At 29.3% G+C, this 19,195-nt stretch overlaps 2 protein-coding genes across 2 annotated transcripts; one reads left to right on the top strand and one right to left on the bottom strand.

Annotated features, from left to right (window-relative positions):
- Window positions 1-1,717: 1,717 nt before the first annotated feature.
- Window positions 1,718-7,578, bottom strand: LOC113560028 (zinc finger protein 2 homolog). The gene is made up of 3 exons (XM_026965809.1): window positions 7,175-7,578; window positions 3,415-3,549; window positions 1,718-2,030 (listed from the first exon to the last, which is right to left on the bottom strand). Exons 1-3 carry the CDS (start codon window positions 7,576-7,578, stop codon window positions 1,718-1,720), a joined length of 852 nt encoding a protein of 283 aa, XP_026821610.1.
- Window positions 7,579-18,165: 10,587 nt separating this feature from the next.
- LOC113560027 lies at window positions 18,166-18,858 on the top strand. The gene is made up of 2 exons (XM_026965808.1): window positions 18,166-18,348; window positions 18,679-18,858. The coding sequence occupies exons 1-2, from the start codon at window positions 18,166-18,168 to the stop codon at window positions 18,856-18,858; spliced, it is 363 nt and encodes a 120-aa protein (XP_026821609.1).
- The last annotated feature ends 337 nt before the right edge of the window (window positions 18,859-19,195 follow it).

Below are 19,195 nucleotides of genomic sequence, written 5' to 3'. Positions count from 1 at the left end.
CCTTTATAGCTGCGCTCAATTGGTTTGTCGCCCATCGTGGTCTTCTCACCGATATCTACTCAGACTGCGGGACAAATGTCGTCGGCGCTGCAGCCCAACTCAAGAATGAGCCTTAATCGATGATTAACCATCGAGACAACCAAGGTCAACTGTCGGCATCTACACAAACTGTTTGGCATTTCAACCCCCCAGGCGCACCGCATTTTGACAGCCTATGGGAGGGGGCAGTGCGTTCGGCCAAAACCCTTTTAATCCGTATTTAGTGCCCGCTCATTCCAAGTTCCACTGATGCTAACGAGATTGACTACTTGTCGCCAGGACATTTTCTTATCGGTCAACCGTTACTTACGCCGCCAGAAGAAGACATAGTGCCCACTCAATATTCTTCGAATAACCGTTGGAAGCTACTCGACCAGTGCGCTCAAGCCTTTTGGCGTCGCTGGAGGGAAGAGTACCTGCAAACATTGCAAACAAGGGACGATGGACAGCTGATACTTCCAGCTCGCTGTAGATGACCTTGTTATCGTCAAGGACCTGCATTCGCCACCTTTAACGTGGCGCATGGCCCGTATCCTTAACGCAGCGCCAACAATATACTTGAAAGTTTCATCAAATGTTTGTATTAGCATTATCTACTTATAATAGAACTTAGAAAATATTTTAAATTGTTTTAAGCTATTAAAAAGAATTTAATATTAAAGTTTTTTTTAATACGGTAATTTTTATTGGAGTACCTACGAATTTTGGTTTAACAGACAATAATAAAATTAATGATCTTTTATGAAAGCTTCGATGCTGTACAAACGAAAGGAAGCGCAGTACACAACCAATCGTGTACAAACTACCTTCATGCTGGCCAATATTGCCTTCATGCCTGACAACATCGACAAACTTTCCGCCAATTTTAATAACTTATTAAATAATTAATACTTACTATTATAGCATAATAATTATACTTCCCGATTTTCAACTTAATTTAAATATCCTTAATCTTCATTCCTAGTACAAAGATACTAATAGATACTAGTAAACTACGAACATACAACAAGGCACTCTTCACAATTACTCGTGATTAAACAGAACAATAGGTATTCACAAATTAAATTGATTTTAAGTAACACTTATATGATTGTGCATACGAGTACCTAACAGGCTAGGTTTAGGTTAGGTATAAAGTAGCAGTGTATGCATATGAAATAATAAATAATAATTTACAAGATGTTATGAACAAAGCTGTACAAAGGAAATTAATAATATTTAATATATACAAACTGTACCTGCTGTTTTTTCCCCATCTAACAACATTAATAACATTCATAAACTTAATGATCAACCATCAAGTTTTTATCATTTTAAATAAAATTCTAATACTATAAAAATACTATTTAGTTTATATTTATTTAATCGTTGTCTACTAAATTCACAATTCTGAATGAACTATACTAACACATTTAAATAATATTTTGAACAGGTAAATATTACATTACCTATGATAAATAAATTGGCTCTGAACTAATTTTATTCATGACCAATTGTCCCACATTTTATAACAATTTTTAGTGACGCCAAACCCTATAATAAATATTCAATTAGCTATAATGAAAGCATTATTTTGTCAAACACATCCAGCAATTTACCGGCATGTCCACAAAAACATCGATTTTGTTTGTCCTTTTATTGTAACTCGTCAGACTGGCCCGAGGACATGCCACTGACATCATTTGTCACACTTGTACTGTTGTTCACCCGTATACGTCCACTTGTGTACATTCAGTAAGATTCTCTGAGAGAATGCCATATCACACACGTCACATCGGTAAGGTCTTTCACCCGCGTGCGTCCTCTGGTGTCTGGTCAGACTGCAGCTTTGAGAGAACGACTTGTTGCATAAATCACATCGGTACGGTCTTTCACCCGTATGCGTCCGCTGGTGTACAGTCAGTTTGCTATTACTAATATACTTCTTGTCACATATCTCACATCGGTACGGTTTTTCATCCGTGTACGTACGCGGGTTTACCGTCAATTCGCTGTTAGTTTCAATGCTCGGATTACAAAGGTCTTTCAGATAGGGTTTCTCTCTCGTTTCTGCCCGTCCACGAATCGGCAGATGACAGTACTGGGTAAATGTCATTTCGCACACAAGGTTTCGTCACACGTATTTTCAAAATTGTACTAAATAATTTAACAAGTGTAGGTCAACTTATTAAGTTACCAAGGTATTAATAAACATTCCAACTGGTACGAGAACGTGAGTGTTTGAAATAACGTATTTACAAATCAATATACTGAAAATTAGATTAGTTGTCAACACAATATTTCAAGCCAATATTTTGTGTATCTCTGCTGTATGTGCTTATAATGGGTTCGATATGTATATTTACTATTTTGTTTTAATGACGTCAAAACAAATTAAAAAATATAGTGTTATGAATCGTTTTTTATTAGTTTAATAATAAATAATAAAAATAATGTTATTATTACCGCACTTAATCTCTAGTTATGCCTCTTATGAATGTAAAACACGGCAAATTTAAGATCACCGGGATTAATTGTATGTTGTTAGTTATTATTAGTATATTATGCTATTAGTCGGTAAATTTACTAATAAATTATTTTTACTTATTACCTAAAAGTATGAAATGGTTTAATATTTAATTGGAACATTTGGAACCGAAAATTCCCGAAAATTCTACTCCCAACAAATATTGGGATTTTGGTTCCAGATTAGGTTTTTAAGAAAATCCAAAAGGGTAAGTGAAGGTTCCGGTTAAAATACTGGTATTTTTAATTTCGGTTCCAAGCCCTGTAAATTAGACAATCGATATAGGTACTTTATTACTAATTAATAGGTAATTAATTATTAAAATGTATAAGATAATAATATTGCCAATTTATTTAATCCGTATTATCCCTCAATTATGTTTTAGATTTTACATTAAAACACCTTCTTGATATAATTAATCAATTACAATAATTGGTCAAGCTGAAAAATGGATGTAGGTATACGGTTTCAATGGATACTTCCCGGTTTTAATGGACTAAGTTTAACTAGGTTAACTTAAAAATACCTAATACGAAAGTACAATATGCGCAATATTTATAATTAAGAGGTCGTCGTGGTTAAAGTTAAAAGAATGCATCGCTCAAGAGATGACGTTGTGCGCTATATCGCCGCCGTCGCGTGTTGTGGTAGGCCGTAATTACGCCCATCGTGTCGCTACATGGTCCGCGTGTTGTAATCGTGGGAAATGACAAATTAATAAAAAAAAAATATAGGTTATTTTTGGCTATTTTTTAGTGCATATTTGTATGGTTTTAAGTGCATTTAAAGCCCGGCCTTAAATCATAATATAATATAAAATTATATTGCAAATTACCTTTAATAAAAATATAATATAACATTCTGCTTACCTTTGTTTTTTTTCAGATTCAATTATTTCTGTCCAATCTGGATACATACATTCTCCAATATTTAGCCAACTTTTTTCTCTAGCTAATCTATCTATGTATTCTGTAGTACTACCCATTTCCCAAACCGACGTGTTACTTTTGATACACGAAATAAATATATCGGTATCAAAATCCATTTTTAAAGTATTGGATTTGTTAGTTTTTTATTTTAATTTGGTTCAAGGTTAGCGCCACAATGCCGCTGGTTGATGCCAAGAGCACGCATAATATTTATTCGATAAAATATTTTTATTAAATTATACGTTTATTGCAAAAAAAAACTAATATTTTATATGTATTTATACAATTTATTTTTGGATAATTCTATTATACTAACTCTCTACGTTATATTACATAGGATGTATCTTGTATCTCACATTCTTACTATTTTATGCTTAAATTATTATTTAATCTTAAATAGCATTTTCTGACGATACTGCTATCTTATCAAGTAACGATGACATAACTATAGCTGCACAACACCTTCAAGAACATTTAAATCTTATAGATAACTGGATCAATAATTGAATGATTAGTATAAATGAAAGCAAATCTTCCCAAGTCACTTTTGCTCTACACTCTAGCATTTTCCCAACCATTAAACTCAAAAATTAAAGCATACCTAACTCGAACGACACAAAGTATTTAGGAATAATTTTAGACAAACGCCCAACTTGTAAACCCCATCTCCAAAACAAAAGGAAACTTGCCAATAGTAGACTCCATCTCTTCCGACTCCTCAAATCTAAACTTAATCCAAAAATCAAAATTATATTATATAATTTAATGATCAGACCTGACTGGTCATATGGTATTCAAATATGGAGGACGGCCAAATCCTTTAATATTTGCCTCATCCAATCTTTCCAAAATATTGCCCTACGCACTATAACTGGTGCTCTATAGTACATGATAAACATTTCACTTCACAATGACCTCAAAGTAATTAATGTCACAGACTACGCCAAAATTCACTACCACCGTTTCCACTCCAAACTCAACTCCAGTATTAATCCTCTCATTAGAGATATGGCATCACGGTATATCCCAGGCAACAACCCCTCACGAAGGCTTAAACATAATTGGAATCGCGATCTACTTAAGTAAGATCACTAAGATCGTAAATCCAACTAAAAGTTGGTAGGTGTCACCAATGGGTGTCTTCCTTAAAAGCTGTTTTATTTTAATATTATGTTATGTTTTTTTTATTATATCTAAATTACTAAATGTGTTGTTTGTACAGATTGTTTTAAAATAAAGGAAAAAAAAAATTTAAATCAAAAAATCTGGGATGGGCTAAAATATATTTTTAGGGGGCTAAGCCCCACTAAGTCGCCCCTAATGTCGCCCCTAATGTCGCATTGGCTAGCCATTGGGCTATACCGTCAATATTTCCAAACAGTTCAAAATACCGATCCAACTCTTTAAAACTAAGAAAATTACCATTAATTAGAAGCTCTACAAAAAAACTATCCAAAAATAGATTGTTCATTCACTTATATTTATTTGTTATTTTTATTTTATTGTATTTCTGTTTATGTATAAAATGTTTGAGGAGAGTATTTAAAATAATCAAAATCGGCTATCGAATTTCGACTATGGCTAAAATAGTAAGTTGTATAAATGGGTAAATTCAACAAAATTGAAAAAAATTACACTTAAAACTTCTAGATTTGAATTTCTACTTACATAAAACATATTTAAAACTTACTTAGCAATAAATTAGAAAGATAGAAGAAAAGTTGCAAATGCAACAACATCCGTGTTCTACTTATAAGAGATAGATAATCATTTTAATTCTGTATGTCAAAATGTAAAATTTGTAGTTATATTATGATTCAAAAAAAGTATATATATATAATATATATAATATCTAACTATATACTTAAAAATCTCTGGCCGGTCTATGTTGGTTATTAGAAATTTTACATTATTCATTCATAGATTTTTAATTTCAAACATTAAATTGAACTGACCAGTAGTAAAATTTACTGATGAGAATATTTCAAATTTAATTTTGAAATACTTGTTCCTTTCAAATTAAATTTAAAAACTATAGATTCATAATAAACATTTTTAATGTTCAATGTTAGATACAGGGGAAAAATACATTGAAAAATAACCAGAATTAAAATTTTTAGATTCATGAATATGAACCACTAATTTTACCACAGTAAAATGGTTCTCCTTTACTGTACATTACTGCCGCAGTGATGTCCCACAACTTGTTAAAATAAGTAAAAAAAAATATTAAAATTTTAACTAAAATAGCGTTGCGTGCAAGCGCATAAACGTAAAATCGCAAACTTTGGAAGGCTATAACTTCCAAAATAATGGTTTCCGGGATAAAAAAAATACACCATCGTTTTAAACATAAAAAAATAGTCGTCTGAAAAAAAAATTTGAAAATCGTGAGAGGGTTGGTAAAGTGCACTTTAACCCGGTAATATTTTAGCATTAGGTTAGTTGTGGCCTAGTAAACCTTTCCATCTAATCTAATTTTATTAACGTTGTACTTCATCAAAACCAGTATCTTATATAAAGTATAATGCGATATTTCAGACGCAAAATATTACAGTGTCTGTTAGTTTACACTGCTATTTACCACTCAGTATATCTACGAAGACTTCAAATTATGTTTGAGTGTGTTATACAATTTAGTTTTATTATATATAATTGGTGTAAATATAAATTAAATGCGAGATAATGTAATATTCTAATTACAGAATTCGTATTTTTCTTAATTATTATTTAAACAATATTTTGCATCATCAGGTGACTTATATGTTACGTTTAGTTAGACTATTTCATTCAATAAACATTATTTTCATATTTCTAAAAAATCGTCGTCAGTTCTAGGAGTTATAGGTAGGGGACTTTTATAGATTTTAGTTATCCTTTATCCTTTAAAACACTATATTTTCCACTTATTAGTTCTATTCCCCATTATAATTCAATAATCTTGTCTTTTTTGTAAATACTCATATTAATTTTCTTGGAACTATTCAAAATCGCTTCTTACACTTAATATCTTGAAAATGGGATATTCCACGTCAACCTTATTCATTATATAAGCTAAACACACCAAATATGAATAATATTGCAGTTAGGAGGAATATGTATTCTAAAAATCTTACACAAATTAATCAACAGTTTTAGTCAATTCTGAGTTAGTAAATAATTTAAATTTACACGTCCTCCAACGTAAAAGTAGGTCTACAAATATTTGTTATGTTCAACTAGAGATATCTAATTATTAAAAAAATGGTCCTATAATAAATAGAACAATGAAGTAAGCCAAAGATAGCATAAAAGATTTATTTAATTTTAACAATATTCAATTATTTTTATAATTATATTGTTTGACTTGTTTGATTATATTGTGAACTGTATTAAATTATTATAAAATAATGATAAAAAAATTAAAAAAAATTAAAAACGACTTAATGGTTTTTGTCACAATCGTTAATAAATTTATAACTTTATTTTTGATGTACAGAAAACAATGAAATTTACATGGGTGTGCACTGTGCGTTATTAACTCTCAACGACATAATGATCAACAGTACAATTAATTAATAAAATCATAATGAAAGCATTATTTTGTCAAACACATCCAGCAATTTACCGGCATGTCCACAAAAACATCGATTTTGTTTGTCCTTTTATTGTAACTCTGTAGACTGTCCCGAGGACATGCCACTGACATCATTTGTCACACTTGTACTGTTGTTCACCCGTATACGTCCACTTGTGTACATTCAGTAAGATTCTCTGAGAGAATGCCATATCACACACGTCACATCGGTAAGGTCTTTCACCCGCGTGCGTCCTCTGGTGTCTGGTCAGACTGCAGCTTTGAGAGAACGACTTGTTGCATAAATCACATCGGTACGGTCTTTCACCCGTATGCGTCCGCTGGTGTACAGTCAGTTTGCTATTACTAATATACTTCTTGTCACATATCTCACATCGGTACGGTTTTTCATCCGTGTACGTACGCGGGTTTACCGTCAATTCGCTGTTAGTTTCAATGCTCGGATTACAAAGGTCTTTCAGATAGGGTTTCTCTCTCGTTTCTGCCCGTCCACGAATCGGCAGATGACTGTACTGGGTAAATGTCATTTCGCACACAAGGTTTCGTCACACGTATTTTCAAAATTGTACTAAATAATTTAACAAGTGTAGGTCAACTTATTAAGTTATCAAGGTATTAATAAACATTCCAACTGGTACGAGAACGTGAGTGTTTGAAATAACGTATTTACGAATAAATATAGGGAACCCATAATTATGTTTTACATTTTACTTTGTTTGTGTATTATAGTTTTATACTAAAACACCTTCATCATATAACTTATTAATTACAATAATTGACTGAGCTGAAAAATGGATATAGGTATACGGTTTCAATGGGTACATCCAATGTGCAACGACACTGAGACATTACATCTCCATATTATTTATTCTATGGAGCCTAGTTATACGGTGTTAATTGATACGTCCTAAGTAACAGGGGACGTAAGTATGATTTTCCAAGTTTTATAATACCCCCGGTGAAAATTTCTTAGGGAATTTTACACCTCTTCCTACAGGTGAATACCGTGGGTCCAAATATCCCAGGATATGTATACCCCCTAGTTTTTTATACCGGAAGGTACGAATAGCACAATTTATAAGAAACCTTGTATTAAATTTTCAAAATTTATTGAAATGCTTAAATTTTTTATCGATATTCCCAAAAAAATATATTTAGAAGAATCGAAAATTTTAATTGTTAATAAATAGATGGAAAAAGTCGGTTTTACAAATTGGCTTTTTTGAATATAATAAATTTTAAAATATTTAATACCAAATAAGTTACTTCTTATGTCAGAACATCGTGAAACATCATTTATATATAAATTATAAATACAGTGTGATATTTTATTATCATAAAACACTCTTTATTTCAAAAAGTATTCATGTTTTTGTAAATATTTTTTACATAGTTTCAAGTTATTAAAAAAAACATTTTTATTAAAATATTATATTTTTAAATATATTTTATCTTTATATTTGTTTATGTTTTTATTTTTTTGATGTGCTTAAGAATTGCAGCAGGTGAGATAAAAATAGCATAACATGACCTGGGTAACCAAAGATAAAACATAGTACTGCAAGCAAACAAAAATTAAAATATCTATCTGCAGGGAATATAATGATGCCAATAGGGGTATTCTAAATTTTCTAAATGCCATTGCTATTTTTATAGTCCACAGAAATTAAGCGCAATAAGCGGCTTTAATAAGAAGAAATAAAACAAAAGATTTTGATTGGTTTTTATTTTAGTTTAGGGTCTTCATTATTCTCCCAAAAGTCCCCGGTGATAATGCATGTGCTAAAGTTTTAAGTGTGATTGTAAGGGGTGAAAATTGCTTAGAAATCAGTTTATCACAAAAATCTCCTAAAACATCAACTGTAAAAACTAAAATACCTATATACTAAATGAAAGCTGAACAAATTATCTATAAAAAATTATCCATAGTCATTAAGCCTTCCATCAAAAGGTTTCAAAAAAAAATTAAAGTAAAAATAAGTATTTATAAGAATTTTTTTATCCGAGAGAGATATTTATGAAAAATCGTTTTTGTAATGTCTAAACTAAGCTGACACACTTTTACTTTTATTGGTATTATAATACATCTAATACGTTGAATTATATTTATATCAATATTATTACATACTCGTTTTTGTAAATGAACCTCGTTTGTTCAGCAGCTGTCACACACAGCTGCCTAATCAGCGGGGTTTTCCCACCAGACATTAAATATCCGTCGATGGAACTATAAATAAATATTAATTATAATTGTGTTATAGTTTTATTGGTCGTTTTCGGGCAGACGTGACAGCAATATAGTAATATTTTTCAGTATTTAGTTGTTTGCGAGCACGACTCACGTATTTTTCGTTTCTTGGTTTCGTTAAAATGGCAGATTTATGTGTGATTTATTAGAAACTATTGAGCGATGGAGATATTTTGCAGGTCGATTGTCAACTTCAAATATTGATTAAGGCAAGTATTGAAAGAGGTGATGTAAAGACGAAATTATGATGAATGTATCTTCAATCAAAGTTTATGTGAATTGATAGGCATCGAGGATCACTTCATTTAAAAGAAAGCGTGAAAGTGAATGTGTTATATAGAGCCCACCAAAGAGTAGTAGTACGATCAACTTTTGATTTTAAAAGATTGTTTTATTTGAGGATTAGTAGCTGACGAAGAAAAAAAAATCAAAAATACACGTGATTTAATAAGTTGTGTTTCCGCTGTTAACCCCTTCATGCATAACTTTTTATTTATCCCTGAAAAAAATGAGGTTATAGTAAAAGACGTCAGGATCATGAGAAAAATAGTTAAAAAATATTTGAGTCAAACTTTCCCTTAAAGTTGATCAAAGTTTAATTTGTGCCAAATATGGCACTATATGCACTAAAAGTTTGTTTGTGCCATATTTGGCCATCATGCATTAAAGTATACAATTTTTATTTGTGCCATTTCTGGCCACCATGCACTCAATATAATAAATGCTCTATGTGTGGTATTTGTTTTCTGTAAACAATTGTATCTATTTGTACTTTTTATTTGGAAAAAACGGGATTTGTACATTTTCAAGTATATTTTTATTTTTTTAATACAAATTTAACAAAAGTTGATTACAAATTAATTTATGTAAGCACAAAAGTTAACAATATTAATTAAAATATAACAAAATAATAAAAATTATAATAATGAGAACTAAATAATTAGTCTTTTGTTTTTTTTTTCATCACAAATTATAATATGTAAGCATAAAAATGATCAATTAATTAAAATATAACAAAATAATTATAATTATAATAACAAGAACTAAATAAAACAGTCTTTTGTTTTAATAACTAATTGTAGTGTTATCATTGAAATGTATAAATCTTTTAATTACTTCGAATCTGTTGACTGTCATTATATTGTATATACTTGAAGTACCAAGAGACCCCCAATGATGTTTTATTGAAGGCAAATTTAAAATTGACATTTTCATCAATATACCAATGAATTGTTTAATTTCTTTTTCTGTTATATTTGGTAATTTAATAGGTTTGACTTGAGTGGCATATAAATTTGATTGTATTGTAATGTGACTTATAATAGATTTTGGAAATAGAAAATTAAAAAATTGAGAAGGTGAAACTAAATCAGTTATAAATGTTGGTAAATTTAATGAATCTTTGAAGTGTACATCTTCTGTTACTTCTAAGTTTTCTTCAACCCATTTGGGTTTTAATGATTTATTGACATTTTTGGGCACATTAGATTTTTTTGTTTTTTTTTTTTAAATTGCTAAGATATGGCTAGAGGCATATCATCTTCAAACTCAGATACAAATTCGTCATCTGAATCAGGAATAATAAGTACATCAGTACTTTTAGTTGAACAATAACTATCGCTATCAGATTCTACAGGCAATTGTGACAATGTGGTAGGTTCAGCATTGTCAGAATATTTTGAATCAGAACTTCCTTCTGGGATGCTTCTAATGTACCTTAGTTGGTGGTAAAATGTAGAAGGTTTCATTTTTAGAGCTAAAAAAAAAAATTCAGTTACTATGTTTTGAATGCATGTTGTGCCAAATATGGCACATACTAAGTTTTTGTTATATTTCAAAAAGTATTATACTTAGAAACTAGTATTTACTTTTAAAATAAAGCTGACAAACTGACGAACAAAATGATATTTTTTTTTTTTAATTCGGTAGTATCAATTTTTTGTTACGATAACATAAAATAAGTGATAACGACTCTTGGTGACAAACATATTTGGAGTGAATTAAATTTTATCTATGTTTCACAATTTTACCGCTAGATGGATGTACCTTACATCAAAATTGTTCGTTTTTTTGTGCCGAATCTGGCCGTATATGCAGTAACGTCATAGCTATATTTTCACAGCAACAAATTACGAAAAACTAATTTGTGCCACATATGGCACACTATGCAAGAGGGGTTAACTTTAAAGACAACATTCTGGAACTTCCAGACAAAAAAGGTGATGATGTTTTAAAAACGTATGTTTTGAAATTGATTTAGTGGCAGCGGAAGCACGATACCACCAGAGTCCAAAAGGGTTTTGCATGACAAAACAATAATAATAATAGCTCGATTTGTTGATGACGTTATTATTTGTCGTCATGGATGTCCTACAGTAGAGATCAGTGGCTGGAACACGATTGAGCACGATTACGATCAAACAATAGAGCTATTAAACACGATTGAGCAAGGAAATAGGTGTGAAGTAGCCACTTTGAACCGTAGAATATTATTATTAAAAATAAAATACATTTTAACATACATATTTATCGGTGCAACACGATAGCGCAATTTTTCTTTTTTTCACCCAACTAATTATACCAGGATTGCGCATCAAATGATATGTGTATATAGTATATACTATAACTTATTATCCCTTTTCTAATGTTTTTTTTGTACTTAACCTGTACCAATAAATAAATCTATATTTGTGCACCTGCCATGTGCCAAAGTAAAATTTTATGTCAAAATGTAATTTTAAGATTTATTATTATTTACAAATCTGCACCATGTTAAATATAATCTCATGATTATCTTAAAACTATTTTGTTTTCTATTTAAAATATTTTTATTTTCCCTAATCAACAAGTATGTTATCATTAATGCACAATGCACATGTTACAATGTTATAGTTTTTTGATGCTCTCTCTGGGTGGTAGTGCAAAACTCTATGCTTCAGTAAACATCTAATTATAAGTAAATATATATAAATAAATAAAATATGCATTGTAAAAATAAATTAACAATTTTTATATACCATCTTAGCGTATTTTAACAATTACTAAATCAGAACATGAAATTACTGATAAACAAGGGACCATTATAAAAATATCAAACGAATTGAATAAGGAACAAAGGGAAAAAGCGAAGTATAATAAGCAAATACAAACATTTATTTACATCTGATCCACTAGACATCGGTTGTGCAAATATAGAACCATATGAAATTAATTTAAAATCAAACAAACTAATTTTTCAACCTCCCTACCGAGTAGCACCAGCCCAAAGACAAAAATTAAGAAAAATTGATAGACTAAATGATAATCTCTGATATAGTTGAACCTAGTAGAAGTATTTATGCTGCTCCAGTATTCCTCATACCTAAAAAGGAAAAGAGGGTATATCGATTTTTAGTCGATTATAAGAAATTAAATAATGAAACAATTAGTGATAACATCCTATATCGAAGTCACAAGACTTATTTAGGAGCCTAGAAGGAACAAAATATTACTCGTCAATCGATATGGCTCAAGGTTGTTTTGAATTACCAACAAAGGTTGAAGACAGATCAAAACCGCTTTTATAACAGATATAGCCTATATCATTTTAAACAAATTCCTCAAGGATTTAAAAACTCGGGACCGATTTTCCAAAGAGTAATAAATAATTTATTTAGTGATAATTTATATAGGATAATGGTTGCGTACTAAGACGATATTTGCTGTTTCGGGAAAAATTTTGAATCGTCATTAGAAAGGCTGGAAAATATTTTTAAACGGCTAGATGAGGCCGGACTAAAATTAAAAACAAATAAATGTGTATTTTTTAGCTAAAAAATAGAACTTTTAGGACACGAAGTTTCTAATAGTGGAATTATTCCATTAGGAAAAAATGTAGAAGCAATGAAAAAAATTTCCAATACCCAAAAAGGTAAAATATGTTAGTTCATTTATTGAGCTCACAAGTTATTATAAAAAATATATATTAAATTTTACAAAAATCGCAAGTTCTTTAACCGATCTAACAAAAAAGGAAAACAAGTTTTGTTGGGACGAGGACCACAATAACGCTTTTAATATTTAAAAAAAAACCAATAATTACTGCGCCCGTTTTAGCTCACCTTGAGGACACATACCCTGTTTTTGTTACAACTGACGCATCCTTAGAAGGGCTTTCAGGTATTTTAGAACAGGAAAATCCTAATGGAAATAAACATCCAATTGCATTCGCGTTTAGAAAATGAAAAGGGGGAGAAAAAAATTGTTCTACTACAGAACTGGAAATGTCAGCAGTAGTATTTGCACTTAATTATTTTAAAGAATATCTTATAGGTAGGAAAATAACCGTGTATAGTGACCATTCAAGTTTACAATACTATAAAACAATGAAAAACCCGTCATCTCGCATAACAAAATTTATCTTTAAGTAAGTAGAATTTGACTTGAAAATTAAACATAATCAAGGTGCAGGGAATTTGGTTGCAGATTGTTTATCCCGATACCCTGTAGAAAATATTAATACATTAATCACTGAATTAAAAAATTTAAAAGACAACGTCTCGACATCTATAACCGAAATTAACATCGATATATTAAAAAAAAAACAATAACTAGAAGAGTTTTGTAACGGCATAATTAACGCAATAAAAACTAAAACTAATTCCAAATACAAAAATAAATCTTGGCAATATTGTATTAAAAACGAATTACTATATTTTAAAAATTGGTCACCCCATGGAGCGAATAACCTTGATAGGTACTCAAAGATTTAATCAATACTCAAATCTTATCACGAATCAGTTTTTAATGAACACTTTGGAATAACTAAAACATTGGCAAAATTAAAACAAAAATACTACTGGCCAACAATAATTCAAGATATCATAAAATTTATAAAAACTTGTGTTTCATGTCAGATGATAAAAAATCCAACAGGTAAAGGCCACGGACTACTACAACCATACCTTTAATATCTGGAAAACCATTACAAAGATAGACATTTGATTACTTAGGCCCACTACCTATTTCTAGAGGGAAAAAATATCTTATCGTAGCGACTTGTAACGCGACAAAAATGGCATTCGCAAAAGCAGTGGCAAACGCAAACGGAGCAGCCTCAATAATTTTTTTGATGGATTAGTAACATCGTATGGAGTATCTAAATATTTTTGTAGTGATAGAAATACTCATTTTAAAAACAAAGACGTAAAATATGCATGCAAAAAATTAGGTATTACGCAAGTATTCTCAAGTGCATATCACCCACAAACAAACTGTATGACAGAACTCATGAATAAAATAACTAACAATAGTTTATCACATTACATTAATGAAAACCAAAAAGTTTGGAAACTATATTACATACTATTTACTCCATAATATAGAAGCAAATCAACCATTGGACAATAAATTAACAATAGATAACGAATCATTTAACCTCACCAAATCCCTGAAATTATTACAAAAAATTAGAGATACCATTCTCAAAATCATCGAAAAAGAACAAGCTATTCAAAAAAAAAAAAAAACAATACGACCTTAAACACAAAAATATTAATTTTATACCGGGACAAAAGGTTTTAATAAAATTTGACTTCCACGAACCAAATCAATCAAAAAAATTAGCAAATAAGTACAGGGGTCCCTTCACAATTATCGAAAAATTAACAAATGTAAACTATAGAGTAGTACGAATATTACGTGGAAAAAAAGAAATTACGTCATACACGTACAAAGAATGAATCCCTTCTACGAGACAGACGTATCACTCATACCTGATTAATTATTAAATATAAATTAAAAATCCAAACAAATAAATAATAAAACTTACATCAACGAAGCAAACACCTATATGATATACCACACAAAAACACATAAACACATAACCGCAATTAAAATATTTAGAAAATATTAAGACGTAAGAGTAACAATATTAATAAAAAATAACCTTGTAGTCTATAATACTATAATAAATACGAATATGACACAAGAACAGTACGAATAACAATAAAATGAAAACCATCCGGACGCCAAGAAGAATAATCGCAAACTAACAGAGCTAGCTAAATCAGAAGAAAAATATTAAAATCATTTAACAAACCAACAAACTAAACACTATTATGCAGCTGTTTTATACGTCAATATATATTGTGTATAAACTATGTATATTAGTGTGTGTGTATGTATATGTAATGTATGTATATATATATATATATTATATATACGTCAACGTAATACGTAAGCATAAGATGGAACAACAACCGGCAGACAAAAAATTCTAAACTAAACTCCTTTATATCTATAAATAAAACACAGAATCAGATGTTTCTGAAAATATTACCATCACTAGAATATCATAGAATTTATAATAAAATATTGCTATAAAAATTACGTATGAACTACAATGAAAAGGAAAACAATTTAAAATAATTTTTATTTATAGAGCGACAAATTACCGTATTCATTCGTACGCACAGAAAAAATAACAACGGAGTGACGGAGACGTTTGCTAAAAAACCAAATGGTACCTTCTAAAATAATTTAAAACTTAATACCATACATGAAAATACAACTGATCTTACTCATTGTGTTTTTTTAAAATAAACTCCGGAGAATCACATTCTTTTAAAAATTAACAATTTATTAATAATCCAGGAATATATTTTGAAAATATTTCACCATTATTCATAACAGTATCACAGTGGAACCTGGTAACCTATTACAACATATCAAACTATGAACAAAATTATGTAGCAATTAATTTATATTATAATAATTTAAAAAATATTGTGATAAATACCAATCCCAGCTATAATAAGCTTACCGAAACTTCAATCGAATTGCTAAAAATTAATTTACAAATATTAAACAAAATAAACGAAGATCACAAAATAGTGCAACAATACCTCGAAATTGACGAAACCAATTACGATACAAACAAACAACGAAAGAAACGAAGTTCTTATTTCGGAGGAATTGGTAAATTACAACGAACATTATTTAGAGTACTAACGGAAGAAGAAGAAGAAATATTTGAGGACAAAATCAAAACACTGGAAGAAAAACAAATGAAAACCTTATTAATTCAAAAAGAACAAATCAAAATATTCAAAAGCTCTTTAGATTCAGTAGATAAAATCACTTTAAGCTAAACAAACATTAAAGATAACATTGATATCAATATGAATAAACTAAACAATGAATTAAAAGTACAAAAAGATGAGCTAAAAATCTTAAACGTAATAGAATCAATATTGCTTTATAATTTATTATATACCAAATTACTAAATAAATACGTTAAAGATGCCACCTTATTATTAAATATAATAACAAATGTACACAAAGGACAGTTCAATCCCAAAATAATTAAACTAAGTGAGCTTAGGATACAGCTAAAAGATATCAAAACAAATTTAGATTTGCCAATAGAAATTAACCCCAAAAGTTGTTTAAATTTCATGAAATTAATAGATCTATATATTTACTATGTTAATCATCTAATAATATTCATAATAAATATACCACTAATAGAAAACATACCCTTTGATCTATACCATATCATAAGTTTGTCAGTTCATGTAAGTAAAAAAGATTTCGTTTTTATCCAATCCACACAAGAATTTCTAGCAGTAGAAAAAAGTAAACAGTATTACATATTTTTTACACAAAATCAAATAAATAAATGCAAGACAACTAAACAAAAATAATTTATGAATCAAATATGCCACTATCTAATAATATTAAATCGAATTATGAATTTCAATTATTTACAAAAGAAAACAATATGCCAGAAAATTACAAAATAAAAACTGTTCAAATTTTTAATGACCTATAGCACCAACTAGGAAATAGTACTCGTTGGATATACGCGACTCACGAACCTACCGAGTTAATCATAAGCTGTCAGGACAAAGTAGAAAATATAGAAATAAACAAAGCAGGAATATTAAGTCTAAAACCAAATTGTAAAGCCATCACAAAAGAAAAACTGTTATATTAGCAAAATATATGGGGAAAAGCAATATTTCTAAAGACTATGTGCCACAATTTCATTTAACAAAATTAACCGAAGGCTTTGACGATAAAATAAAAAAAAAATAAAAAAAGAGGATGACAATCAAATTAGACTTAACACGGCGGTGAAGTAGAATGATTTAAAACTATATGCAAAATCAATGACTGCGTTAGATGAACAAATAACAAAGGAACTAAGCTCAAAATCAAATGATAAAATAAAAAGCTCAAATAAATAATTATGTCAGCTAAATAACCGAACAATATAATATAATATATATATATATATATTATATGATACAGTAAATAATAATAATACAAAATGACAATAATTATAAATAATATCAATAGAAGATAACAATAAAATATAATTGATAATAATATCACCCGATTTTCGGTGAACGTATTGGTTATATACGGGCGGCATCAACAACCAGGTTTCTGACTGATAACGGACGAGCTGGGGCCCAATTCTTGAAACCATACGACTAATTCTCGCATGCGACAAAAGTCATACATTTTATCGACTGTAACAAATGTTTATCGAATGCGACATACAATTGGTATTCTTGTATTGAAATCGATAAGATTTTATCACTTGTCGAATGCGATAAGGTTTATCGAATGGACCACTATGGTAACAACACAAATCTAGATTTTAACCTCAAACAAACTGGAAAATTATATATATTATTATTTTATTCCTTTATCGCTGAATGTTATCAATGATAGATTTAATTTAATATTTATGAAATCAAAAACTTTGGTTGTTATTTGTTACCTACCAACTTTAAATGTTTTAATGTTTAAAAAGTTACATTTATTTGTTTGTAATAAGTATACAGTAATTCGACTAATACTCACTATGTCTAGAATGAGACCAACTCATAACCAAATCAAGTTTTTGGTTGATCAGATGGCCAACGATCCGCAATTGTGTTCGAGTAAATTTACTAAAACATTCACACATAAAATCGCCCAACAGAGATGGGAATATATTGCTGTTCAATTAAACTCGTTACCAGGAGCAGAGCAAAATTGTGCAAAAATGGAAAAAAGTAATTAACTTTGTTTGGTGAACATATTTATTTTATAATTTCAAGTATTTGTTTCTGAATCCATAATCTATACTCGGCTGAAACTTTGTTAAAAATACTGTAACCAAACTCTAAGTTCTTTTGCTATTTGATACATTTAATATTCGCTCTAGGTACCGAAAAAAAACCACAATCATAATATAATATTACTCTACAATTATTATTGTAATATTCAAATATTATTGTAAAATAAAAGTACGTATGAAAATTAGAAAAATTTTTTTCTTATTGAAACTTTATTTGCATATTTTTCATAAATATTTTACTCATTTGTGTTATTTATATTTTATACATGGCAAGATACTAGAAATATTACAAAAATAAAAACTGCAGTTATTAAACGACATCTAGTGGGTACAGATGGTGGACCAAGTTGTTCAGTTGAATTAAATGCAATTCAAATAGAAACGTTACATTTATTGAGCAAATCATCAATTAGTGGTCACGGCAATTCGGTTGATAACTGGTAAATTAACACATCAATTTATTCTAGTAATAGTCTTACTTAAATCGTTGCACACTATAGTTTTTAAATTAAAATAATATAATATAGAATACTAACCTTATACATTATACTAATGTGTTAAATCAATAATTTATGTGTTACATACACATACATTACATTTCATATTTTTATTAGCTTACTAATAAATATTTGTTGATACCTAATAAATAAAAGAATATATTTATTTCTCCCAGCTTTTCCTATGGTTAATATAATGATTAATCATAGAGGCAATGATTATTATTATTGTGCTGTGTTTAGAAACTGAAGATCTATGTATGGATTATTTTGTGGAATCATAT

The sequence above is a fragment of the Rhopalosiphum maidis genome, chromosome 3 (assembly GCF_003676215.2).
Source record: "Rhopalosiphum maidis isolate BTI-1 chromosome 3, ASM367621v3, whole genome shotgun sequence".
NCBI classification, from domain to species: domain Eukaryota; kingdom Metazoa; phylum Arthropoda; class Insecta; order Hemiptera; family Aphididae; genus Rhopalosiphum; species Rhopalosiphum maidis.
Note: the sequence above shows the minus strand (reverse complement) of the source record. Positions and strands in the feature narration are given on the sequence as shown.